The sequence below is a fragment of the Suncus etruscus genome, chromosome 14 (assembly GCF_024139225.1).
Source record: "Suncus etruscus isolate mSunEtr1 chromosome 14, mSunEtr1.pri.cur, whole genome shotgun sequence".
NCBI lineage: Eukaryota > Metazoa > Chordata > Mammalia > Eulipotyphla > Soricidae > Suncus > Suncus etruscus.
Window position 1 is genome coordinate 64,220,064 of NC_064861.1, and position 27,549 is coordinate 64,247,612.

Consider the following 27,549-nt stretch of genomic DNA (forward strand, 5'->3'; position numbering starts at 1 on the left):
GACTAGACATTTCTGATGGCTAAGAAATCATGGGCTGCCAGGCTTCCTATCTGGAGCTACATGGCCTGCCAGGTTTGGTTATCAGCAATATGAACAGTTTCTTTTCTCTTTGACACTGGGGCAGAACCTAGGGGCCTCACACATGTAGTACATGAGTTGTGCTTGAGAGCTAGACTTCCTGTCCTCAGTGTGCTCAAGTGCTGTCAGTCTCCTCCATTGTCTGTGCATCTACATATGGCTATTGGTGACAGGGCATGTCTCACACACCCTTGATTGTGATGCCCCACTGAGCCCCTCCAGGGCAGCTTGCCCCGTCATTTTGGTGCATCTTACAGTTTCTGTGGGGCCCATTGAGTAAGTCACACATGGCACTTGTATTTGCCCGCATATGATTAGGTACCCCTGGAGGCATTTTCTACTACAGCTACACATCCCAGACTGCAGAGGGACTATGCTCAGTGCACGTGGGGGGTTTGGGGATTGAACACACTTCCTCACACTCGTGAGCTCTCCTGGGCCACTGTTCCATTCTGTCTTTGGTCATTTGGTGACAGTGCTGTCTGCTTGGCCTCCCTGCTATACGATTACTGTTCATGATATTTATTTATTTATTTATATTTTGGGACCACAGATAGTGGCACTCAGGGGTTACTCCTGGCTCTGCACTCAGAAATCGCTCCTGGCAGGACCATATGGGATGCCAGGGATTGAACCTGGGTCCATCTTGGGTTAGCTGTATGCAAGGCAAATACTCTACTGATGTGCTATCACTCCAGTTCCCTGTTAATGTTTTATTTTTGGCTTTTGGGCCACATCTGGTGATGCTCAGGGGTAACTCCTGGCTATGCTCTCAGAAATCTTTCCTGGCTTGGGGGACCATATGGGATGCCAGGGAATCGAACTAGGGTCCATCATAAGTCAGCTACATGCAAGGCAAATACCCTACCACTGCACCACCACTCCGGCCCCCTGTTTTGTTCGTTTGTTTGATTGGTTTTTGGGTCACATCCGACAGTGCTCAGGGGTTACTCCTGGCTCTGTGCTCAGAAATCGCTCCTGGAAGGCTTAGGGACCATATGGGATGCTGGGATTTGAACCATCGTCCTTCTGCATGCAAGGCAAATGCCCTACCTCCATGCTATCTCTTGGGCCCCCTGTTAATGATTTCTTTTGGTTTGTTTTTGGGCCATACCCGGTGACACTCAGGAGTTACTCCTGGCTATATGCTCAGAAATCACCCCTGGCTTGGGGGACCATATGAGACGCCAGGGGATTGAACTGCGGTTTGTCCTAGGCTAGCACGAGCAAGGCAGATGCCTTACACCCTGCACCACCGCTCAGCCCTGTTAATGATTTTAAAACTGAAAAATTAATTACAGCAAGATAATTGGAGGCTTTGTGAATATTTGTCCCTCATTATACTTTGACTTAATAGTTCTTGCATTCATTGATGCTTTATTTTCAGGGAGGGGTATTTTGAGTCATTTCTTATCCTGTGGCTGTGGAAGGCTTCTCCCCAGTTTTCTCATTCCTTCATTTGCTCATTGGTTGACTGCACAGAAGCTTGTTTTCTTAGGGTGGGAGCAGTGGTACAGTGGTAAGATACTTGACTTGAGTGTGGCTGACCTGGGTTTGATCCCTGTCATCCCATAACTGAGACCTGCTAGGAGTGATCCCTGAGGGCAGTGTCATGAGTAACCCTGAGTACCACTGGTATGACCCAAAAACCAAAAACCAAAACAAAAAAGCAAAATAAAAAGTGTTTCCTTAATGAGCACATGTGAGTCAGTGCCTCCCATGGCGCCATTTGAGTTCCTGTGTGATATTCAGAGACATATTTATTACATTTTTGAGAGTGAAACACATGTAGTCTGGCAGTCTTCTACCTAGTATGGTGCTCACTGCCTGACAGAACTCCCATTTTTATTGAGTACAGAGATCACTCTTGGGTGGGGCAGTAAATCCACCCAGGTTTACAAGTAAGACAATCTTTGTTTTGGGTGAAACCAAGTGGTAAACAAACAGATATAAAGAAACCAGGGATAGGGGCTGGAGAGATAGCATGGAGGTCAGGTGTTTGCCTTGCATGCAGAAGGTTGGTGGTTCGAATCCTGACATTTCATATGGTCCTCCATGCCTGCCAGGGGTGATTTCTGATCACAGAGCCAGGAGTAACCCCTGAGTGCTGCTGGGTGGAACCCCCCACCAAAAAAAAAGAAACCAGGGATAAACTTTGTTTTAGGTGTAACCAACAATTGCCCCTTTTTGTTCAAAAAATTGAAGGTACATAAGCCATATTCTGTTGTTCTCTGCTAGAGGCAGGAACTCCAGATCTGAATTATCAAAAGTGGTTATTTTACATAGGCACAGTAAAAGTTGGCTGTAATTACATCAAATTTTAAACTGTATACATCATTCTCAAAACAATAAGCTTTTTTTTATATCTTTTTACATCTTACAACAATTTTCATAGACTTCTCTAAACATAAACATTAGAATCTTTCCGCAGATACACTTAATTAGAAAATTTTTTTTTTCTGGGGCCGGGTAGGTGGCGCTGGAGGTAAGGTGTCTGCCTTGCAAGCGCTAGCCAAGGAAGGACCTCGGTTCGATCCCCCGGCGTCCCATATGGTCCCCCCAAGCCAGGGGCGATTTCTGAGCACATAGCCAGGAGTAACCCATGAGCGTCAAACGGGTGTGGCCCAAAAACAAAAACAAAAAAAAAAAAAAAAAAGAAAATTTTTTTTCTAATTTTCTAATTGCTTGCCTTGCAAGCAGCCGATCCAGGACCAAAGGTGGTTGGTTCGAATCCCGGTGTCCCATAGGGTCCCCCGTGCCTGCCAGGAGCTATTTCTGAGCAGACAGCCAGGAGTAACCCCTGAGTACCGCCGGGTGTGGCCTAAAAACAAACAAAAAAATTTTTTTTTTCTTGTTTTTGGTTTTTGGGTCATACCCGGCAGTGCTCAGGTGTTATTCCTGGCTCTATGCTTAGAAAGTCAGAGGGAGAGATAGACACAATAGTCTCACTCATCTATGGGTTTTAAGAAAAATAAAAGACATTATTGTACAATGCCCAGAGATGAAGGCCAGAAGGACTGGTTCACGATATGAAGCTCACCTCAAGGAGGGGTGAGTGCTGCTGGAACACTAACAACTGTTAATGTTAATGAGTGAGAGAAGTAGAATGCTTTTGTTGAATACAGGCAGGGGTTGTGGGTGGAGGGATATGGGGTGAATTGGTGGTGGCAGTGTTGCACTGGTGAAGGGGGGGTGTTCTTTTTGTGACCAAAACCTAACTACAGTCATGTTTGCAATTACAGTGTTTAAATAAAGATTAAAAAAAAAAGATTAGCTTAGAGCAGGGGTCTCAAACTAAATTTAACTGGGGGCCGCAGGAGGCAAAGTCGGGGTGATCCTTGAGTGCAAAGTCAATAGTAAGCTTTGAACATTAGGGTGTGTGACCCAAACAACTAAAACAAAACATAACAAAACAAAAAAAAGATTCCTCTAGGGTAGGGCCACAAAATGTTGTACGGAGGGCCACAAACAGCCTGCGGGCTGTGAGTTTGAGACTGGCTTAGAGGAAAGTTAATTTTTTTTGGAGGTAACCCAGGTGCAGGAAGTTCTGAAAGCAGTTTCTCCTTTGTTGGTCTTCAGTTGCCTTGGATCCTCCATCTTTTCCATCATCACCTTCTGTGTTAGGCTGCTGGGGTCTCTTCGATAAGCTGCTGCATATTAGGGGTCTGAGGTCCTTGCAAAAGGCACTTCTGACTCAGTGCTTGGATGCTGGGCTTTCTCTGGTTGAGCCGTTTTCAGACTCTGCATCTGCAGAGATGGTAACTGGTTCATCTCTCTGGCTTAGTGTCAGTAGTCAATGATAAATTATCAGCCCTGGGAAGGCCTTTAGATAGAGAACTCATCACCATGAAGGTACTCTTTCCCTCTTATGGCATGCATGTAGGAGAATCTCTAGGGAGGCTGGCATGTAGAGTCCAGAGTAAAAAATGCAGATAGATGGACCAGAGCAACGTGAAGCCATTCAGAACAGGAGCCATGTTCACTGATGTTCCAGTGAAAGACACAGCACATTCAGTCCAGCTCGAGGGGGCTCTCATGGTGAGGTGATAATCCATCAAAAGGTCAAGTCACTCACCATCAATGCAGTCTTCTTGGGTCTAGGGTTCAAGTCAGTTCAGATTTCGGGTGCCAGTTGTTGAATCACCCCATGCACTGTATCTCCAAGCCCAGGTGAACGAGTCTGAATCAGGGTGCACATGAAATAATCCAGACCAGACTGAGGGTGAAACATGTATAGTCTGGCAGTCTTCTACCTAGTATGGTCTATTTATTACTGTTTCACTTCACCCTTGTCTGGCCAGTGCGGAGCAGGGGGGATGGGGACTCTTTTTTGTTTCTGTATTTCTTTAAGATGCCCACTTGTATACTTTGGGGATCTCCCAAGCAGTGCTCAGTGGCCACTCCTGGTGAGTCTCAGCCCACCAGGCTAGTGGCTCAATGCCAGGTCATAGTATGTGATACTGTTCAGCCCTGCAGTGCTGGTGACTCCCAAGGTCACCCCAACAGTGTTTGGGAGCCACAAGGACCGTTTCTGTTGATTCTTAGGGGATTCTATTGTGTCAGGGGATGATCAGGGTTGATGGCAACTCTGTGGTCTCCTGGCCTCCCTCTTCTATATTTTTGGCCAACTGTAAGTCCATTGTAGAGAGGGAATTTACTTTATGGAAAAGGTAGCATTTAGGGTTTGAAAAGTGAACAAATGGCCTTAGGACTGCAAACTAATAGTGCAGTGGCTTTCATCATGGTCCCTTCGGCCTCCTGGAAACATTTGAAATGTACCTTCTCAGGCCTCTGTCAATGGCCGCCATCAGGACCTCCTGGGTGGAACTCAGCAATCTCAGGTTTTGACTCCTTTGGAATGTCTGCTTTCTGAGCATGGCAAACCCTAGGAAGTAGTGAATGGGAATAGTGAGTGGAAAACAGTGAATTGGAAACTAAAACAGTGAATTGGAAACTGAAACAGTGAAGACAGTGAGTTGGAAATGGTGAATTAGAAATAGTGTATTAGAAAAGGGAATTAGAAATAGTGAATTGAAAACCAGTGAGTTAGAAACAGTGAGTTAGAAATGGTGAGTAGGGCAGCTCCCTTTTTCAAGGCTGCTTTTGGTTTTCTGTATTTTCCTCACTGTGGTGTGAGCCAGCACATATCGGGCTATTCTTGCCCCAACAGGCTGGCTGTTGGGGGACTTTTCAGGGAAGGTCCTTGTCAGACACAGTCTGTTTTTTCTTGCTGCTCTTCCTCAGAACAATCCTAGCTCTTGTACCCTCATTTTCCCTGGCAGACCGTTTGTTTTTCTCTGCCTATGTACATGAGCATGCACGTATCTGTTTATATACACAAACAGTTGTTTATGTATCTACATCTGGACACCCCAGGTTCACCTCCACACCTCTGCTGCTACCTCAACCCCACATGCTCTTCCCAGCCTCCTTCCTTCATTTGACCTCTGGACCCCTGATCTGCTCATTCTCTGGTTCCACAGTGCTTGGTAGGGTTCAGAACTACTGAATCCAACAGTGCACCCTATTGTATGGTACAGCATGCCACAAGGCCAATCCTGAGAACCCCTTTGCTCTGCCAGACATTTTCTATAAAGGCATTTCTTTGCTTTTATGTGTTTCCCAGAGTTTTGTTTTTGTTTTAGACCACACCCAGTGATACTCAGGGAGTAACTCCTGGCTCTGTACTCAGGAATCACTCCTAGTTCAGGGGACTAGATGGCTGCTGGGGACTGAACTTGGGTTGGTCACGTGCAAGACAAATGTCCTACCCACTGTGCTATCGCTCCAGCATTGTGTCTCTTAGATTTAAGAAAAAGAAAAAGAGGGGCCGGGCGGTGGCGCTGGAGGTAAGGTGCCTGCCTTACCTGCGCTAGCCTAGGAGACGGACCGCGGTTCGATCCCCCGGCGTCCCATATGGTCCCCCAAGCCAGGAGCGACTTCTGAGCGCATAGCCAGGAGTAACCCCTGCGCGTTACCGGGTGTGGCCCAAAAACCAAAAAAAAAAAAAAAAAGAAAAAGAAAGCAAACAACTTTCAGTTTATTTCAACATCTTCTAAGTGAAGGGCTGTTCTGTACCAGGGACAGAGAGGCAGGTCCCCAGGAGGCCCCCAGCCACACCCTTCCGAGGGTGGAAGGTTCTGGTGGGTGGACCAGGCATGTCCAAGAGGCAGGCTGGTGGACAGTGCATGCATTTATTTTAAAGTCAATACTATGTTGTTTTTCCAGTTTTTCAACTGAAAGATAAATAACTACCAATCTCTGGCACTTGGATCGGAGGGAGAAGAGAGAACTTATTTAAAAAACTTAAAAATAATTGCGCTTCAGTTAAAAGCAATTTAAATTTGACAAATTATTCACTGTTTCTTTAGCTGAAGAGCAGGAGAGCAAGATGCAAAAGTCAGAAGCAGCAAGGTTCCTGTGAGCTGGTATTATCATGATGGACAGTCTTTATCACAGGTACCAGAGCCGGGTCAAGGCTGCTGTGACAAAGACCCAGTACAGTAATATCCCACCAGCCAGATAGACGAGTGATTTCATCTTAGGGAATGTTCCAAGACACTGCTCAGACATTTTCTCTTGTGCCCCAAACTCAAAAATGATTTCTTTCTGATTTGAAAAGTACTACGTGCTCCTAATGCTGATGATTTGATTGTCATTTTTCTCCCAATTATTGTTGTTCCACACTTACTGGAAGAAAAGCATTCTGAGTGCTTAGTACACATCAGGCCACTCTTCTGAATCTTCAAGAATCCTTTGATCTGTATTTTAAACATATTTAGCCTTCATGCATGTACCTTTGAGGTGCAGCTTTGCCCTGCAGTGAGGATGGGCAGTTGGGGGCAGAGTCTGAGCTCAGTGCTTTTGTCCAGCACCCTTGCCTGCAGAGTTGTCTTCTAGGGAGGGAGCAGAGGTCACCTGGGTTTCTAGACTTCTGACTTAATTCTGTTACCATTTTGTTGAACCATTCAAACTTTTCTTTAGTGTATAAATCATACGTTTCTGTGTACATATAACTTCTCCCCTACCAGATATATTGCTTTATAATTTCACCTTGTTTTTTTCCTCATCTCAACAGGTATTTGTGTGTTTAATGTAGGACTTGGACCTATGGCTTCACTCTTGCAAAGCTTTTGTTCTGCCACTGAGCGACATCCCTAGCTCCAGAGTGGGATAGTTCTTTAATGGCCAAAATCTTATTTGGGGATACAGAGGCACTATAGTTTAACTTCTTCTGGGCTCTTACCTGAACTACATCTTTAACATTGTGTAAACACTTTGCGCTTTTGCATGGTTCGCCCCTTGGGCAGAGATTCCCCAGTCCCAAGGACAGGCAGGCTTCTGGTGTTCGATCCTTGTGGCCTGGGTTCACACAGACGGGACTCTGCATGCCCTCACCATGAATGAGCATGTGTGGGTACTTGTGTGGAGTATATGTGGAGCTTGTGTGAGCATGTGTATGAGTGTGCACAGGCCCTATTCCCTACCCTTCTGCCGCTGAGTACCCGAAAACTGACCCTGTTCTATTCTTTTTTGTCTTTCTTGTCCTTGAATTCAAGGGACTTCCCAGGAGCTTTGCCTTCACTGCCCAGGAAGCAGCTTTCTCTGGGGGTGCTGCTCACCCATTTGCTGAGCCCAGTGTCAGCTCTTTCCCTCTTCCTCCTCCCTTGCAGGTTGGATTTGAAGAGTCTTCTTGTTCTGAACCCCACACCCCTCTTGATTCTATCACTCTTTCCCTCCTGCCTTGGGGGTCTTTCCTCCATGCCTTGTTAGTTCTCATCTTGTCAGGATAGAACTTGGGGGGGACCCCAAGTGGGCTTATCCCTGCATCCCCCTATTAACATGCATCCTGGATGCTGCCACCTAGCCTCTGAGCTTTGGTTCTATGATGCCCATAGAATAAGGGCCATATGTCCTGTACATAGCCTCGGAAACACATAGTCAGAGCTGAGCCGGCTCAAGCCTGGCTGTGGCCCTTCCATCTACTCAGTCTTTTCTCTACTCAGCCTTGAGGGGCTGGAGAGGTAGTATAGCAGGTAGTGCTCTTGCCTTACACTCAGCTGACCTGAATTTGATTTGTGTCATCCCATAAGATCCTCCAAGCAACACAGGAGTGATTTCTGAGCATCACTGGGTATGGCTCCAGAACAAAAAACAAAGGCATCAGAGTCGTGGATGGTCCTGCATTCTATTGCCACCACATCCAGTCCATCAACAGAATCTGCCAGGTTCCTGCTGGCAATAACCTGCACCCATCCCAGCACCCATCCCCTAATTGCTATCACTTCTCAGCTGCCAGGAGACAGAGGCTGTCTAGTGAGTCTCCCTACATCACCTGGTCTTGCCACAAGACCTTAGAATTGGCAGCAAGAATATTCCAAGCCTGTCCGTGGGGCCCAGAGCCTTGAGTAGCTGGTGACAAGGTCCTTCCCTTCCTATCTCTTTCACCTGATCTCCATCATTCCCTGCACCACCATATTCACCAATGGCCCAGACCTCTCTGTCGTGCCTCCTCCTCATGCTGTTCTTGCCTCAGACTGAGCCACTGGCCCTCTAGTCCCCAAATACTCCTAATCACTTGTCCTTATGGCAGGCTCTTCCATCCCCTTTTAGTTCACCAACGGTATCCCCCAGACACCATCTCTGACTCACTGCCTGTTAGAAAAGTGTCCAGTGGTCAGTGTCAAGCTGTCCTGCTCTCACTTTGGACTTTTTTTGTCATGCCAATCAGATTGCCCCTACCTATCCCCAGCATCTGGCAACTATGAATCTGTTTTCTTGACGTGTCATACTACAGGAGTCATGAAGGCTGCAGAAGGCCTCTATCAAACTCTCTGGTTGCGAGTCCTCCCTCCCTAGTGAGTGCCTATTTCTGTGCTTGCTTTGCTTTCCCTGTTTGTCTCTACCCTGTGACACTCTGAATTTGTCCCTCTGTTTACTTCTGGGGTGCACTTCCACAGGTTCTCTCTGCATTATGTGTACCCTCCCAATGCTTAAACTCAGAGAAAAGGGCCGGAATGGTAGAATGGCAAGAAAGGCACTTCTTTTACACTCAGCTGACCTTGGTTTGATCCTCGTCATCTCCAATGGCCCTCTGAGCCCGCCAGGAGCCCACCACTGAGTGCAGAGCCAGGCCCCTTATCACCAGTGTGGCACCAAAACAAAACAAACCCTGACAAAATGTGGGTGCACACATGCACATGCACAAATACACACACACACACACACACACACACACACACACACACACACGACGTGTCGGATGTTGATGGCTGTTTGCTGTTGATTAGTGAGCGTCTTTTCTTGTGACTATGTTTTGTGGCCAGTGTCTGGCTTGGAGGCCCTGAAGGGACCTGGGGGTGTTGCGGGTGTTGGGGGCCAGTGTCCCCAGATCCTGGTGCTGGTCTGGCTCTGTTTCCTCCTCTGGCAGCTCCAACATCAGTGACTCCTGTTTCCTTGATTGGCACCAGATGCCCGGCGCTGGCATGTGAGACTCCCTTTAATAGTGCCTGAAAAGCTCTCTGTCTGTGGCTTTCCTTGGTCCCGCATCTCGGGTAGGCTCAGCCAAGCCCGAACCTCAAGGAATTCCCGAGGAAGCCAAAAGCTGCCCCCTCGTGCGCCCAGGCCCCCCAGTTCCAGCCTGACCCTGGCGTGGCGTTCGTGTCCGTGGAGATTTGAAAGAAAAGGCCCTTTTAGCTGGGACTCTCAAATGTAAACACATGCCCCCTCTCCCCACACTCCCCGAACCAAGGTTCCAGCAGACCTGCCTTGTGAAAGCTCGCTTGGAGCAAGAGAAACAGCTTTCTGTCAGGAGCCCCTTCCCCATGTCCCCTCCCCCACAAACCCCAGCTTTGCTGCCGCCTCTTGAAGGCACTAGGCCTTTTGGCCCTGGGAGTTGCCAGCCTTTTGGGAGTGAGTGTCCGAAAGGAGCCGAAGTCCACATCACTCTGCATTTGTGTCAGCTGAGGTCCCCCCTTTGTGCTTAGTTACCCCCTCACATACATCCCTATGACCTGGGGCCCTCTCGTCTTCACCCCTCTTTTTCTGTTTCTTTTTAGGTGTGAGGTTTCTCAGTGTGGGATCCCGGTTTTGTAAGAGGAAGTGGCCCTTTACTCTGCTGGGCACTTTCCTAGTGCTCAGAATTCTCTGGGGAACAGGGACTTTTATTCCCTTTGTTCACGGGACTCTGAGGCTCCATATTAGAAGCACAGCTGCCAGGAAGGTCGACAGTCATCGCCCAATTCAGGCTCCACAGATCAAAGTGGATTCACTCCAGCCAAAGAGCTGGGGAGGCCACCCAGTGGTGTCAGAGACAAGAGGGGGCTCAAGGGTGCTCTGGGGATGTTTACTGGGAGCATTGACTCACATAGGATGGGGGTGTTGAGGAAGACCTTTTAGCTGTGCTGATACTTGAATTCTGATAGGATGAGGGGTATCCTTCCCCACCTTTCAGGTGACAGGGCAGCATGTGGGGTGCTGTGAAACAGTGACAGACTTGGGGGTGTCAGCTGACCCAACAGCCTGTGGAAGGAACAAAGTTCATGGCTGTGGTGCAGATAGCATCAGGCTGTGACTGCAGGGCCACTAGGGCAGTGAGAACATCCTGCAGCCATGTTCAGGAAATAAGCACCTAAGACCAGGGATATGGCTCAAGTGCAAGAGTACTTGCTAGCACATCTGAGGCTGGGCTTGGACTCAACACCCCTGGGCCCCTTCAGTTCACTCTAGGTTTAACTTTGGGACCCTTTAAGCACCACATCACCAGCCCTTTCACACACTAGGTGTGACCCTTATTTAACTATTTTTTAATATTTATTATTATTATTATTATTATTTTTTATCTTTTTGACTTTTTTTTTTGCCATACCTGGTGATGCTCAGGGGTTATTTCTGGCTATGCACTCAGAAATCGCTCCTGGCTTAGGGGATCATATGGGATGCCAGGGATCGAACCGAGATCCGTCCTGGGTCAGCTACTTGCAAGGCAAATGCCCCATCGATGCACTACCACTCCAGCCCTATTTAATTTTTATTTTTTAACAACACAAATGCAGGGGGCCGGAGAGATAGCATGAGGCATTTGCCTTGCATACAGAAGGTCGGTGGTTTGAATCCCAGCATCCCATATGGTCCCCTGAGCCTGCCAGGAGCAATTTCTGAGCTTAGAGCCAGGAGTAACCCCCTGAGCGCTGCCGGGTGTGACCCAAAACCCAAAAAATACCCAAACAAACAAACAAACTCACAAAGGCAGGTGCCAAAGGGATAGAGCAGTGGGTAGGGCACTTGTCTTGCATGTGGTCGACCCAAATTCCATTTCCAGCGCTACATATGGTTCCTGGAGCCCACCAGGAGTGATTCTTGAGTATAGAACTAAGAGTAACCCCTGAGTACTTCTGGGTATGGTGCTTCTCCTCCCCCCTCAACTGCAGTAAAAAAAAAAAAAAACAGGTCTGATTAATTTGAATAATGTACTTTGTTTATTCAATATAATTATTGTCATTTTAACACAGACTGGACCAGAGAGCTTACCCTGCTCACTGTCGCCATGGGATGGGCTGTGAGGCCACTGCTCTCACCTGTCTGAGTTCCAGCTCCAAATTTCCCAATGGCAGAAACATATCTCGCCCCTGTGGATGTTCTTTCCTTCTGTTCTCTGGCCTCAGGTGCTCAGCTTGCTTTGCTTGGAGTAGGAGGCTGAATCTGATGGGCAGCGGGCACATGTGTTGAGAAAGCATCTCTAGAGTGAGGGATAATGCTAGTCGTTGGTGCCATTGTGGGGAGGGAAAGAAGGTGGCAGTTTTGGGTCTCATGTCAGCATTGGCTCCAGTTTGCTGCTTTGGCCAACAGGGCAAAATGAGGTGCTGGGTTCAGGGAGGCCGGTCCAGATGTGCTGTGCATGTGTGTACTGCTTGAGTGACTCAATTACCACTGGGCTTGAGCAGCATTGAGTGATCTGGCCGAGCATTGAACTCCTTGACTCTGACCCATTGAACTCTGGCCATATCCCTGAGAGTGGCCCAGACCCATGAAACATTGCTTGCGAGACCTCTCAAACCCCCTCACCCCCGCCCCAATTAAAAAGGAATGTGGTGTGTATACCTCTCTCTCTTGCAAGAAATATTTATGAATATTTATTTATACAGTTACTACATGATTTCATTTTCTTGGAGGGTAGACATCGTAATAAAGGCTGAATTCACTTTGCTTCCCCTGATTCTAAAACTGTCTTCAATGAATGGATTGTTTACATGTTTTATTTATTATCCTTTTTGGGAGTTTTGGGGACCACACCTGTTGGTGCTCAGAGCTTACTCCTGGCTCTGCATTCAGGAATCACTCTTGGCAGTGCTCAGGTGGCCACACTGTGGTGCTTAGGATTGAACAGGGGTCAGCCACATATAGGGCAAGAGCCTTAACCTCAGGACCATCTCTCCAGCCCTAATTACTAATTTATTATAGGAGGTGTCACACTTGGCAGTTCCTAGTATCTGAGGTGCTCAAGGGTCAGTAGAGTCATACCCATCAGTACTCTGGGTTCTTTTGGTACTGGGAATTGGTTACAAGGCCTTATTCAGGAGCCAGATCCTAGCTTCTGTTTTGTTTCTACCTCACAAACTGATCATCTGGTACTTGTCTCTTTCTTCTTTCTTAGCCTGTCTCTCTAGTCAACCTCATCTACACAAAGGCTGGAGTTCATCTTTTCTCAGAGTTGAGTAGTTTACATTGTTTATATATCTCATTTTCTTTAACCACTCTTACAGACTGGGTATTAGGGTCATAAATACCTATTTTAATAGCATTGCAGTGAAATTTAGGTGTGCATTTGTCATTTCAATGAATACTTTTCTTTTTTTTTTTTGGTTTTTTTGGGCCACACCCGGTAACGCTCAGGGGTTACTCCTGGCTATGTGCTCAGAAGTTGCTCCTGGCTTGGGGGACCATATGGGACACCGGGGGATGGAACCTCGGTCCGTCCAAGGCTAGCGCAGGCAAGGCAGGCACCTTACCTTTAGCGCCACCGCCCGGCCCCCGATGAATACTTTTCTAGTCTTTAGATAGACATCTTGGGATGGTATTGCTGATTATATGGTAAGTCTAGTTTTAGCATCTTGGGCAACCCATATATTGCTTTCCAGAGATGAGGGATCAATTTTCCATTAGAATAGAATGATTTCTATTCCTTTTACTACCCTATTAATCCCATGTGCCCTGGTGGTTACTCCTAGCTCTGCGCTCAGAAATCGTTCCTGGCAGGCTCAGGGGCCACAGGGGATATCGGGGATCAAACCTGGGTTTATCCTGGGTTAGCCACATGGAAGGCAAATGCCCTAATGCTGTGCTATTGCTCCAGCCCTATATACTTGGGTTTTTTTTTTTATTTTGTTTTAACTAAATAGGGCTTAGTTTATAAAGTTGTGTTATTTATTTTTATTGGTTTTAATATTATAGTGTGAATAATTTTCCATGTTGTCCGTTCTTTGTACATGCAGTTGCTAATTTAAGTCTTTTTTTTTTTTTTTTTGCGGGGGGCACACCCATTAACGCTCAGGGGTTACTCCTGGCTATGCGCTCAGAAATTGTTCCTGGCTTGGGGGACCATATGGGATGTCGGGGATCCAACCATGGTCCATTCTAGGCTAGTGCTTGCAAGGCAGACACCTTACCTCTAGTGCCACCATGCCGGCTCCTCTAATTTAAATTTTAATTGAGACCTACTATTCCATTTACCTAAAATTATAATTTTATTTTATTTTATTTTTTTGGTTTTTGGGTCACACCCATCTATGCTCAGGGTTACTCCTGGCTCTGTGCTAAGAAATTGCCCCTGGCAGGCTCCAGAGACCGTATGGGATGCTGGAATTTGAATTACTGACTGAATTGCAAGGCAAACGCCCTACCCCCTGTGTTATATCTCCGGCCCCAGTAAATGAAAAGTTTTAAATGGATTTGACTTTAAGAATTCTTCTCTAGGAGCCAGAGAGATAGTATAGTGAGTAAGACACTTGCGCACGGCCAATCTAGGTTTGATCTGGAGAACCCCTTCTGATACCTCTTGCCCAACAGGAGTGAGCCCTGAAATATGAGTTTCTTTTCATTTGTCATTATCCTCCAGCTATCTTAGTGTAGTACCTTTGGAGATAGAGCTTAGATAATGCTTTTAAACACACACTTTACTGTTTTTTTTTGGTTTTTGGGTCACACCCGGCAGTGCTCAGGGGTTACTCCTGGCTCCACGCTCAGAAATCGCTCCTGGCAGGCACAGGGGACCATATGGGATACCGGGATTTGAACCAATGACCTTCTGCATGAAAGGCAAACACCTTACCTCCATGCTATCTCTCTGGCTCCCACACTTTACTTTCTTTGAGAAAGAAAAAAAGAAAAAGAGCAATATAGAAACTGCCTTTATAATAGGAAGCTCTCTTCTTTGGGGTTCATGATACCCCCTGTAGGCCAGAACCTTCCTTTAAAGTGAGCTGTAGCAGCATGGAATCAAGGTCAGGAGAGGCTTTTCTTTACACCTTCTGTTCTAAGGGATCCCATCAAGGTATGTGTGATGGGGATAGAGAGGACAGGAATGAAGTACCTAATTTCCCAGCATTCTGGTGTTTCAGACCTGACGCTCTCATTAGTTAGAAAAGACTCTTGCTTATTCATTGCTGGCTAAACTGGAAAGCCAGAGGCCCTGACTAGTAATGCTTGAAGCCTCTGGCTCTCTGTTCTGAGATGGAAAGGTGGAAGGTGGAAGGACGTTCTTTTTAAGCCTGCGTGAGTTACGGGGAACCAAGGACTGGCAAGGAAACCGTTGACTGTCTACCATGCTGGCATTTCCTCCAGCCCTAGTCCTCTGTGCCCCAGTGTTTCACAGCTGTATGTGAATGAACACTTGAATACCCCCTACTTATTTTCACTGCTCCTTGTGGACCTATGTGCAGAGGGAGGCAGGAAAAAGGAGGCTTGTTTGTTCCACTGGGCAGCTCTGTTAGGGCCAAGTCAATCACGGCTCTTGGAGCCTCCTGAGACTCTCAGGCTCAGAGCACGTGGTTTCCCCTCAGACCTTTGTACCTTGTTTTATTTCCCCCCCAGCCCCAGGTAAACTCACATATTTACATCCCACATTTGGAAGAAAAGACAAGTTTTCTTTTTACAACTTTAGTGTGTCATGGTGGTCCAGGAGCAGGAGGGAACAGTGATGATATCTGGCCTTAAAGTAGAAGTTCTTTCTTCCAGATGCTTCCGAGAAGCTTGCCAGGCAGGCATTTTGGATTTTGTAACCAAGCCACACAGCCGTCACTGGTCTGGCAGTCAGGCCTGCGCTGATCTCCCTCTTTTTGGAAGAAGGAGGGCAACTTCCAGGCCCTATTTATCTCTAATTATCGGGACCATTTGCAGAGAACATATGAAAAAGGAAATGTTTCAGAGAGGGAAAAACTCTTAGAAAAATATGATTCATCCTCATTGTAGGGAACAGCCCTTTCCAATAGGAAACTCTTAATTGGGAGTCACTTGCAAATCCAAAGCCTTTGATGAGAGGAGAGGTGAGAGTTGGTTCGTCCTGGGTGGTGCTTCTGCCTCTCGTCCACCTTGGTTGTTTTCACGGCATAGACAGAACATTTATTTCCTACGTGTGTGGGTTCACTCTGTGCCCCAGGTATTCTGGTTTAAGAAAAATGGTTCTAGCAATGGTACCGCACACACAGAATTAAAAAGAATTGCCACCCTGCTCCGCGGCCCTCTCTCATGTTTATTCTTTCTTTCTTTCTTTCTTTTCTTTCTTTCTTTCTTTCTTTCTTTCTTTCTTTCTTTCTTTCTTTCTTTCTTTCTTTCTTTCTTTCTTTCTTTCTTTCTTTCTTTCTTTCTTTCTTTCTTTCTTTCTTTCTTCTTTCTTTCTTTCTTTCTTTCTTTCTTTCTTTCTTTCTTTCTTTCTTTCTTCCTTTCTTCCTTTCTTCCTTTCTTCCTTTCTTCCTTTCTTCCTTTCTTCCTTTCTTCCTTCCTTCCTTCCTTCCTTCCTTCCTTCCTTCCTTCCTTCCTTCCTTCCTTCCTTCCTTCCTTCCTTCCTTCCTTCCTTCCTTCCTCTCTCTCTTTTCTTTCTTTCTTTCTTTCTTTCTTTCTTTCTTTCTTTCTTTCTTTCTTTCTTTCTTTCTTTCTTTCTTTCTTTCTTTCTTTCTTTCTTTCTTTCTTTCTTTCTTTCTTTCTTCCTTCCTTCCTTCCTTCCTTCCTTCCTTCCTTCCTTCCTTCCTTCCTTCCTTCCTTCCTTCCTTTCTCTCTTTCTTTCTCTCTTTCTTTCTTTCTTTCTTTCTTTCTTTCTTTCTTTCTTTCTTTCTTTCTTTCTTTCTTTCTTTCTTTCTTTCTTTCTTTCTTTCTTTCTTTCTTTCTTTCTTTTCTTTTCTTTTCTTTTCTTTTCTTTCATATTCACATAAATCTTAGACCTGTTCCAACTATAAGTGTTTCCGTATGTATCTCTAAAAGGTAAAGAATAAGCTGGAGAGAGAATGCAGTGAGTGCACAGGGTGTTAGTCCCACATGGCCCTAGTCCCACATGGCTCTATGAGCCCACCAGGAGTGATCCTGAGCTCAGAGCCAGGTGTGGCCTAAAACCCTGGGAGATGGGGGGAAAGACTCTTTTCCTTGGGGCATACTGACCTGGGGTGAAAATGGCTCTTCTGAGTCAAAGAGGAGCCTGCTGCCCAAGAGGATAAAGACTCTTAAAAGCATATTACCACATTACCAATTTTCTCTCTACAAAATGTACTGGCAATTATTCAGTGCTGTCAAATGGCCAGTTGGGAATTACGTTTCTCTGGTTAAGTTAGAGAGTTTTTTCCCTAGCACTGACTTGTTTGAATTAGGTTGCAAATAAGATTTATATGTCTCATCTTTCATTTTCCTTTGCGGGGTTGGCTCATGCCTATTAAATCTGGGGGCTTCTCCTGGTGGTGCTCAGGAGTTTGGTTGATGCTCTGCCAGAGTTCAGAACTGGGATCCCACATATAAAGCATGTGATCTGGTCTTTTGTGTCTTGTCTTTCCCTCTCCACTTGGGAGGGGTCTCCCAGGCAGTGCTCAGGGAGTCTGGGTCTACTCCTGGTAATACTCTGCCAATTGGGCTGGCATTCCAGTGCATAGGCCCAGTCAGTGGAGTGGGACCACCAGGTGGTTCTTCGTTCTTTTTTTTTTGGTCACACCTGGCGACCATCAGGGGCTACTCCTGGCTCTGCGCTCAGAAATTGCTCCTGGCAGGCACAGGGGACCATATGGGATGCTGGAATTTGAACCACTGTCAGTGTTTCCTTGTTCTTTATCCAGTGTTTTCTCCTTCCTCTCTTCACCACTTGTTGGGGAAACTGGATGTTCTGCCCTCCATCTCCCTAATTTAAGGTTTCAAAACATCTGTGAAGTGGTGTGACATGTCCCCTGACTGTCCCTCTGTGCTCTGAGTAAACATCCACAGGTCTGGAGCTCTTTGATGAGGTAGCTTATGCTTTCGCCAGTAGCCCCTTCACTGGTCTCTCTTCTGAATTCTTTCCCTAGGTTCTAATATCCAGCCCTGCTGTTAGCTGTGGTATCCCGAGTTGAGAGTTCAGATTCAGGGCAGAACGTAAGGCCTCAGGCCCATAATTGAGGGAGTACTTTGCTGATTGCTGAAGCTAACAAGCTTAGAACTTCCACAACCCAAGTGGAAAGGAATCTCTTCTAGTAGAATAGTTTCTTCATTCACCTGTGTTTGATGTGGTCGTCTTAGATTATGGCTTGTGTACCTTGCCGGGAAGGAGGCCATAGGAAGCATCTCCCCAAGGCTTTGTGTTCCCATTGTGTTCCCAGCTTCCCCATGGGCTCCATTCACCCACTGCCCCATGGATGGGCCTCCTCCACACTCTGGCTTTTCTGTCATCCCCCAAGTGCAACCTCCAGGGCCTCTGCTCCCTCAACACTGAAGAGCTTTTTCGTCTCCCAGACTCTGATGTTGAGTTTCCTGCATTTTCTGTTCCTCTCATCTTCTCAGAGAAGCCTTTTCATACCCTACATCACCCTCAACACACATTCTTCTAGAACCCTCTATATACATTCCTCTGTTTTTTTTTTTTTTTTTTTTTTTTTTGGTTTTTGGGCTACATCTGGTGAGTGCTCAGGGGTTACTCCTGGCTGTCTGCTCAGAAATAGCTCCTGGCAGGCACGGGGGACCGTATGGGACACTGGGATTCGAACCAACCTCCTTTGGTCCTGGATCAGCTGCTTACAAGGCAAACACCGCTGTGCTATCTCTCCGGGCCAATACATTTCTCTTTTTACTTCTTTTTTTTGGGTGGGGGTTTGGGCCACGTTTGGTAGTGCTCAGGAGTCACTCCTGGTTTTACACTCAAGAATTACTCCTGGTGGGGCTGGGGGACCATATGGGATGCCAAGGGTCAACTATCCATTATTTCTCTAGTCCTCCCATTTGACACCTTTTAGGAGGTTATGTGGTTTACTTAATGCATATTATCTGCCCCACCCTCCTTCCCATTCCACTTTAAGTGCCCCGAGCAGAGGTATCCTATTATGTGTCCTATTCCTGTCCAGTCATAGGCAAGCAGGTGCCACAGCACACAGCTCCCTGTTTGCAGCCAGGCTCGCTGGCAGAGCACTCTTGATGAGCTTTCTCGACCAAGTCTGTCCCAAAGGATCTTACTAGGAGTCCAATCCCCCCGTACCCCCCACATTAGTTTCTTCACTTTTGAAGGTAGTGGGGAGACAGGGAGACAGGCAGGAGGAGAAAGGCGCTTTGTGGAGTCAATAGAAGCAGCAATGAGGCCAAAGGTCCCTCAGCAGCAAGGGGCGTGTGGGATTATTTTTAGAGAAAATTTTGGAGTGTGTTCTCCAGCCTTGCGACCCTTCTTCCAGCGTCTGCAGCTCCACTCTATTACTCAGTTAGCGCAGGGTTTCTTTAGGCCCATTATGCATTGTCAAGGTTCCCTGGCTCATGTATTTTTTTTTTTTTTTTGGAAAGAATAATGCAGTGTACTGTTTTAAGAAGTTTGATTTCCTAATAGCCTCACCAATTAAAAAAAAAACAACAACCACATTTTCCCTGTTTTTTATGATGACATTTTTAAACATGTGAAGGGATTGAAAATACAATGCCATGAATACACTCTATCCCTCCATCCCCTCACCCCCAGTGAGCTCCTGCAATGTGAACATTTTCCCCAATTGGTTTTGCCTCTGCCAGCCTAGTCAGAGCTGGTGTGGGTTTTTTTTAACCCCCCATCTTGAACCATTTGAAGGCCAATTGTGAATGTCATGATGTTTTTACTCCTAAAAACACCAGCCTGTTCTCCTAAGAAACCATTTGAGAATGAGCAAACTGTTGTCCAGTTTGCTCCTCTAAATAAGAAGTCTTTTTTGTGTGTAGGGGTGGGTTTGGGCCACACCTGGTGATACTTAGGAATTATTCCTGGCTCTTAGCTCAGGAATCATTCCTGACAGGCTCAAGTCAGGTCAGCTTTGTGCAAGGCAGGTGCCCGCCCCACTGTACTATTGTTCCAGCCCCTCCGTGTTTGTCTTTTGGTTCATACTGGCTGGTGCTCAGCCATTACTTCTAGCAGTGTTTAGTGGACCATATGTAGTACTGGTGATTGACTCCAGGTTAGAAATAGTGCCCTCACTACTTCTCGGTCCAAAAAAGAACAGTCTTCTATGAACTGACATAGCATTGCTGAACTTAAGGAAATGAACAGGAACTTTAGACATTCATGATGCACAATTTGAGTGCAAATTTCTCCAAGAAGTTGTTCCAAGAGTGTTGAAGAAAATCAAACCAAGCTTAGTCAAATTTTGCATAGTTATATTTCTTTAAGGATTGAGGAGTGGAGACTGGAACAGTAGAACAGCAGGGAGAGCAGGGAAGGCACTTACCATGTCTGCAGCCAACTAGGGTTTGAACCCAGACATACTATATGGTACCCCTGGCTCTGCCAGGAATAATTTCTAGTGCAATTAGTTGTAATATCTGCGCATTGCTAGGTGTGTCCTCCAAAACCAAACAACCTCTGGCATCCCATATGGTCCCCCAAGCCCACCAGAAGTAATTTTTGAGTGCAGAGCCAAGAGTAACCCCTGATCATCTGTGGGTAAACAAAAGAAAAGAAGGGGGGCGGAGAATAGCATGGAGGTAGGACATTTGCCTTGCATGTATTTTTTGCCTTGCATCCCATGCGGTTTCCCGAGCCTGCCAGGAGCGATTTCTGAGCATAGAGCTAGGAGTAACCCCTGAGCACTGCCGGGAGTGACCCAAAAAAACAAAAAACAACAACAAAAAGAAAAAACAAAACAAAACAACAAAGACAGGAACAGATAGATAGTCACAAGTATTGAGAGAGATACTAATTTTATTCATGTTTTGTCTTGTAGAAAACCAGTGAGACAGTTTTAGTAATACAGGAGCGACTGAGAAAGTGAGGTGTGTGTGTTGGGGGTGTGGACTTGGTGGTCCTTTCTCAAGATGGCTCTGTCAGGTCTGGGAGGCAGGAAGCTCTTTTGCAAATTCCCTAAACACTGCTCTCACTTGCTAATTAGAATACTTGCCCAAGTTTACAGCTTCTATTCACCACCCACTCTTAAGTTCTTAAGGCAATGTGATCACCCATTTCAAGCCCACTTAAGGCTTTGCCCTTACATCGGTCCATTTGTTTTAGTTCTCAGCAGTGAATCTGCTCACAGGGCTGGATTCATAACCTGCTCTGGGGCTGGGCTCAGTGTCACATGTCACAGGCCAGGGACAGCTGGTTCTACCTTCCCTATGATCCCTGGCCCATGTGACTGAGGGAGAAATTACCTGTGTAGAACTGGGAGTTTAAAAACATCCATATAAAACATTTTCAGGCCTGAACTTGGAAAACAAACCCAATCCATTTTAGCACAAGCAGGAATAAACTCTGGCTTCTTCATTTGGGCCACATTTCCTGGGCCACCCTTCTGTTTACCTCTTTATAGGGGCCAGAGGAAGGTAGTATCACAAGGAACTATTTCCTGTCCTGTTGTTTCTTCTCTTCGGGCCCATCGTGGAAGCTAAGAAATGACCGTGCAGCCATCACTCAGCTAACAATGCTTTCCCACTGACCAGTTTCAGCTGCTCTCTGCTTCTCTCCTCCATGCCCCTCCACAATTTGGGAAACACAGGGGAAAGTTGGCTGGGGAAGGCCAAGGAGGTACCCCAGGAGCTCCTGACCCCCAGAACCTCCACTCAGGGAAAACACACCTCAGACCATTCCTGTTGCCTTTTGTGTCCGGCAGTGGAGAACACTCAGCTGACGCTGAACCTGCAGACGGAGAACAAGGGCGGTGTTGTCTCAGGCGGTGAGCTGACCATTTTCCTGGACGGGCCTACTGTTGATCTGGGAAGCGTGCCTAATGGCAGTGCTGTGACGGACGGTGAGTACTGCCCTGCTCCCAGGGCTGTGTGGGGACATGGCAGGGTGGAGGCTTAAGGCCCCAGGCTTGCTTCTCTCCCAAGGGCCTGGGCTCCGGACCTGCTTAGCCCACTCTGGCCAGTAGATGGTCCTAGTTCTTATTATGAGCATCATAGTCCCCAGCAGAAACGGAACTGTCAAGGACTTGCTCTCTGGTGAGGGACCCAGGCAAAGGGTGGATCCTGTAAGAGCGCTGTTGTCTGCTTAAAATCTGAGAAAATCTTCTCATCACCCCCGGGTTTTCGGAAAGTAAATCGTCTCTCGTAAGTGGTTCCTGGGGCCCTGTTCTTTGTCCCAATCCAGTTATGGTGCCCCGAGAGGTGGAGGGTGCCTGTCATCATGGTGTTGGCCAGGAATGGGAGCCAGGCCTCTAAACCAGGCCTCTGAGATTGATGCTAACCACCAACATAAGCAGGACACAGAGCCTGTCTTCAGAGCATCTGGCTTCCTTTGATCTCGTGTGGCCTGACTCATTGGATTGAGTGGGGAATAATGTCACCAAGTCTGAAATGGGTAGGGTCTCTCCATCCTTTGTCTCATCAGGCCCCATACAGGTTTTTTGTGCTTAGTGGGCTGTGAGGAGACACAGGCAATGTAGAGCGAGGGCCAGTGGGTGGAATCTCAGTGACTGCAGGGGCTGGGCTTGCTCCCCAGAGCCTCCCTGCCTGGGACATTGGGACAACTGGGGACTCCCTATGCTAGTGCACTGTCTATTGCCTTCTGCCCTCCACCCAGGGTCCCTTACAGAGCTACAGTGTGAGCTGGATACTGGGCCAGCAAATTGCAGGCTGGTCCTCAGGTAGCTGCTCCCAGAGCTTGGACTCTGTGTGGCTGGGAGTAGGTTTTCCATCTCCAGCTAGTGGGACGCTTACACAGCAGCTCCTTCAAATTGGGGAGTCGGGGCAGAGAGTTTTCTCTGGGGAAGTGGGGGCCCACTGAACTGTTAGACAGACTGTTAGACCGAACTGTTAGAGACCAAATGGGTCTTGGGGTCAAGGGATATTGTTGTGACGGGAGTGCAATGGAGGTGGGTATAGACTTAATTTTTTTTTTTTTGGGCTACACCTTGTGTCGCTCAGGGGTTACTCCTGGCTTTGCACTCAGAAATCGCTCCTGGCTTGGGGGACCATATGGGACGCAGGGGATCAAATCGAGGTCCGTCCTAGGTTAGCGCATGCAAGGCAAATGCCTTACCTCTTGCGCCACTGCTCTGGCCTCTTTTTTTTTTTTTTGGTTTTTGGATCACTGGATTTTTAGATTACACCAGGGAATGCTCAAGGGTTTACTCTTGGTTCTGAGCTCAGGAATCACTCATGTTGGGTCTTGGAGAACCATATGGGATGCCGGGGATCGAACTCAGGTTGGCTGTATGCAAGGCAAGCACCCTACCCACTGTGTTATCTCTGTGACCTGTGGTTGGAATGGAAGAGGTCATGGGGGTCAAGAAGGGGCAGGTAAGGGGAAAAGCAGGTGGGCTTATGTTACTAGTCTTAAAAACCTTAGTAAGGACTTTGAACCTCAAAAACTGCGGAAGGGTTTTTGGTAAATAAGTGTTAAGCTTTTATTTTAGCTGATTCTGATTTGCCTCTTTAATGAATGAATAATTTACAGTCCACATTCGGTGTTGCTTTAGGTGGTACCAATAGGGCCATGTGATGTCAGGATTGAACCAGGGTTCTGACCAGCAGACCATGTGCTCTGACCCGGCTAAGCTCTCTCTCTGGCCCTGAACTGGATCCTTTTTTTTTCCTCCTATACTAAGTTTTTAATGCATGCATATTTTTATTTTTAAAATAATTTTTAAAAATTTTTTAATGATCTTTATTTTGACCAAAGTGGATTACAAATCATTCACAGTAGTATTTCAGGTACATAGTTACATTGAATCAGGGGCATTCCCACCACCAATGTTGTCCTCCTTCCACCCCTGTTCCCAGCATGCATCCCATATTGCCCCTCCTTTGCCCCCCCTGGGCTGCTAGTATAAGTGATCCCTTCTGTGTCTAGCCTGTTGTAGATTGGGTATCAATTCTGTTGTAGTTGGCTTTGGATTTGGTGCTGAACTGGATCCTTGAAGAGTTGCCGTCACCCCATTCCATATCCTTTCTTTGTCTCTCACTGGTGTGACTGATGCTCACTTAGTGTGTTAGACAACAGTGGATTCTTTCCTGCACTTGAAGATCCTGCAGAAAAAGCTCTCCCCAGGCTGGACCTCAACCAGTCTTGGCAGGTCCTGTGTCACCTGATTGTCTCCATCACTTTTTGTCAGACTGTTCATACCCCACACTTTCATGCTGGGGTGGTGGTTACCTGCCATCCAGGGTGAGCTGGTTCCCAGGCCCACATCTCTAACAAGGCTGAGCTTCTCTGTCTCTGCCTTATTCCAGGATCCCAGCCGCTGTCGAGAGATGCCAGTTGCACCACTGTGGCTTCAGAGACCAGGCACCAAAGCCCCAGCACCAACTGCTTTGGCGGAAGATCCCGGTAAGGCCCTGCTCACCAGAAGGGACCGTGTCAGGAGTGGGTGAGGAAAAGTATCCATTGAGTTACTGGAACTTCCAGTGCTTAGAGCCCTGTGGAGACTACATAATCCAGAATTTTGGGGAGGGTTAGAGTCTTTTCTCAGAGATGGGGCTGACCCGCTGGCGATTTGGAGAAACGAAGAGCTGGTCAGAGTTTGGCCACTTTTATAGACATCAGACGAAGCAGCCACGGCATCCTGCCAGGAGCACATAGGAAGGGAGGCTTAGAGCCGGGGTGTTGGGCATGTGACATTTCCTGTCTGTGCAGTTCATTTTGGGGAGTAATCGTGGTTCCCTTGGGCATGTGTTTCTACTTTGAGAGCAATGCTGGGACCCACCCACTTGGTCCTCTAGCTGGCTTGGGAGTTTGTGTCAGATACAGCCAATGTCACTGCATTGGGCAGAGTTCAGTTCTTAACATTTGGGGCACAGATCCTTCATATATCATTTTTATATTGCTCTCAGTTTCTCTAGTTGAAGATCTTGAAAGGTATACACACACAAATACGTTTTTCTGTGGCACATTAAGACAGCAGCAAGACTTGCTTTTGAAAAGTGTTTTTACGGGGCCGGCGCGGTGGCGCTAGAGGTAAGGTGCCTGTCTTGCCTGCGCTAGCCTAGGACGGATCACGGTTCGATCCCCCCGGTGTCCCATATGGTTCCCCAAGCCAGGAGCGACTTCTGAGCACATAGCCAGGAGTAACCCCTGAGCGTCACCGGGTGTGGCCTCCCCCAAAAAAAACAAAACAAAAAAAAAAAAGAAAAGTGTTTTACTTGTAATACCTGGTATATATTCACTTGTTTTATTATTTGCTTGTTTTTTGGGTTTTGGGCTATACTTGATGGTGCTCAGGGCTTATTCCTGACTCTGCACTCAGGGATCATTCCTGGAAGTGCTCATGGAACCAAATGAGATTCTGGAGATTAAACCTAGATTGAGCACATGCAAGGCAAGTGCCTTACTTGCTGTATTATCACTCTCTGTTTCACCAAATTTTACTTAAATTTATTTTAGGGGCCATACCTGGTGATGCTCAGGTGTGACTCCTGACTCTGCATTCAGAAATATCTCCTGGTGATGCTTGGGGGAGACCATATGATAGCCGGGAATCAACTGGGTTAGTTGTGCAGTTGTGTGCAAGTTAAACATCCTCCCCATTGTGCTATTTCTGTGGGCCCATTTCATTGTTTTAGGAAAATGTCCCCTCTCTCCACATGCTGGAAGGTTGTAGGTGTCTCTCTCTTTCTTCTCTCTCTCTCTCTCTCTCTCTCTCTCTCTCTCTCTCTCCTCTCTCTCTCTCCTCTCTCTCTCTCCTCTCTCTCTCTCTCTCTCTCTCTCTCTTCTCTCCTCTCTATCTCTCTCCCCTCTCTCTCTCTCTCCTCTCTCTCTCTCTCTCTCTCTCTCTCTCTCTCTCTCTCTCTCTCTCTCTCTCTCTCTCTCTCTCTCTTGGGTCACACTCGGCTGTGCTCAGGGGTTACTCCTGGCTCTATGCTCAGAAATTGTTCCTGGCAGGCTCGGGGGACCACATGGAATGCCGCGATTCGAACCACCATCCTTCTGTATGCAAGGCAAACACCCTACCTCCATGCTATCTCTCTGGCCCCAAGATATCTACTCTTGAGTCCTACAGGGACTGGGTTCGATGTGCCCCTTGTTTCCACTCTGCCCTGTGTCTCCAGGCAGAAGAGCAACCCCTGATGATAAATGAGACCTTGTTCAGGCCTTATCCAAAGTGCCCTATCATCAGTCCCAGAGATTTGAGTGTGCTGAGCTAACCTGGGGGTACTTGGCTGCAGTGGGGACCATTCCATGGCACTCACAGGATCCGCCCAGCAAATGCCAACCTGCACCAGGATTTCTCCCTCATGCACATATGGGCTGCGTGTGCTGATGGGCACAGGGAGTGCCCGGCACACCCTTTTGTCATTCCCCAATATTTATTTCCCTTTGTGGGAAGAAGAGCTGGCTTTGGGAATCATGCCTGAGTCAGCACAGGCTCTGAAGATCTCTCTGTGCCCAGTTTGGCACACACAGTGCTCAGGACTTGCCAGAAATGAACCTGTTTTCCACACCAAGTTCACGGTCTTCACATTATATGAGATGCAAAGGAAAAAGGCAGAACAAACTCCAGGTTGAGGATATAGAGTGAGGCGAGTGGAGCCATGCATAGGTGGGAGGTGAGAATCAGAGGCAAGGGCAGCGCCTCTTATTGCCACAGCTCTGGCCCAGCAGTTTAGAGACTAGACTAGCTAAAGGCTAGTGGGAAAAAGTCCCTAAAGAGAACCTCCTTGATGCTAGCAGCTCATTGTGGAGTTAGGATTGGTTAGAAATGGATGTGAGGGGCCAGAGAGACAGCATGGAGGTAAGGCATTTGCTTTTCATGCAGAATGTCATTGGTTTGAATCCTGGCATCCCATATGGTCCCCTGAGCCTGCCAGGAGCAATTCTGAGTGTGGAGCCAGGAGTAACCCCTGAGTGCTGCCTGGTGTGATGCAAAAACAAAACAAAACAAAAAACTAAATGGATGTGAAAGCCCAGAGTGGGAAGCCAGGACACCTTGAGCTGCTGTGTAGTTTGTTATTTATCTCCCATCTGATTTTTCCCCCTGCCTTCTTGGCCATAAAATCAGGGTGTCCACTGAAATCTGGAGGGCTGCCTGCAGGTGATGCCACAGCTCCCAGAACTGCCTGAGGGCTACAGGAATGATTCATCCTGAATCTTCAGTCCCTGTAGATTTTTCCACAACCTCACAGGGGAATGGAAATGAATTTGCTGTTGGGGCCACAGAGTTTGCCATTCATGGGCCAGGGTTCTTGGTGGAGAAAGTGGATGCCTGCCTTGGTGTCACCACTTATATCCAAGGCGTGTGTGCAGGGCCTGCCAGGTGCTTGAGTAGCTGAGCTGGGGACCGAGATTTTGGTCCCTGCCCCACCTCACTTCTGTAGTGCCATCTTCATGTCACTGCCGTTGGGATCCCATCCCCGTGCCACAGAGAAGCGTGAGTTGTCTGTAGCCACACTAGGGGCCATCACAGTTGAGGGAGGGTGCACTTTGGTCAGGGCAGGGAAGAGAGGAGAGAGCTATGTGCAGAGAAGTGTGAGGGAGTGAATGTGCCAGCTGAGCTCTTGGAAGTAGTCCATCTTATTTCAGAGAAGGGTTCCTAATGGAGAAACAGACCTTTTGGAAATCAGATATAAAACTTTCCCCTTAGTTAATTAAAAAGCTGTGTGTAGTAGCCTCAAAAGTCATGTGATTATGCAAAAGGGTAAATGAGTACATGTGAGTATGCAAGAGGGTGTATGAATGTATGGAACAGCTTAGAGGTGTGAGGGTGAGTGCGTGTGAGTGTGTGTGAGTCACACAAGATTTGAATATGTATTATGTATATGTAAGTGGTTTGTATGAAAGTGAGTGTGGTTGGAACAATAGCACAGCGGGAAGGGCATTTGCCTTGCATGCAATCGACCCGGGTTTGAACCCTGGTGTCTCATATGGTCCCC

At 47.2% G+C, this 27,549-nt stretch overlaps 1 protein-coding gene across 2 annotated transcripts in view; it reads left to right on the forward strand.

Moving 5' to 3' along the window:
- WWP2 (WW domain containing E3 ubiquitin protein ligase 2) overlaps positions 1 to 27,549 on the forward strand; it is a 132,405-nt gene that overhangs the window by 42,068 nt on the left and 62,788 nt on the right. For both annotated transcript variants that reach the window (XM_049786347.1, XM_049786348.1), the window contains exons 5-6: positions 21,351 to 21,488; positions 23,914 to 24,010. In XM_049786347.1, the coding sequence (XP_049642304.1) occupies positions 21,351 to 21,488; positions 23,914 to 24,010 (235 nt within the window). The remainder of the gene's footprint in view (positions 1 to 21,350; positions 21,489 to 23,913; positions 24,011 to 27,549) is intronic.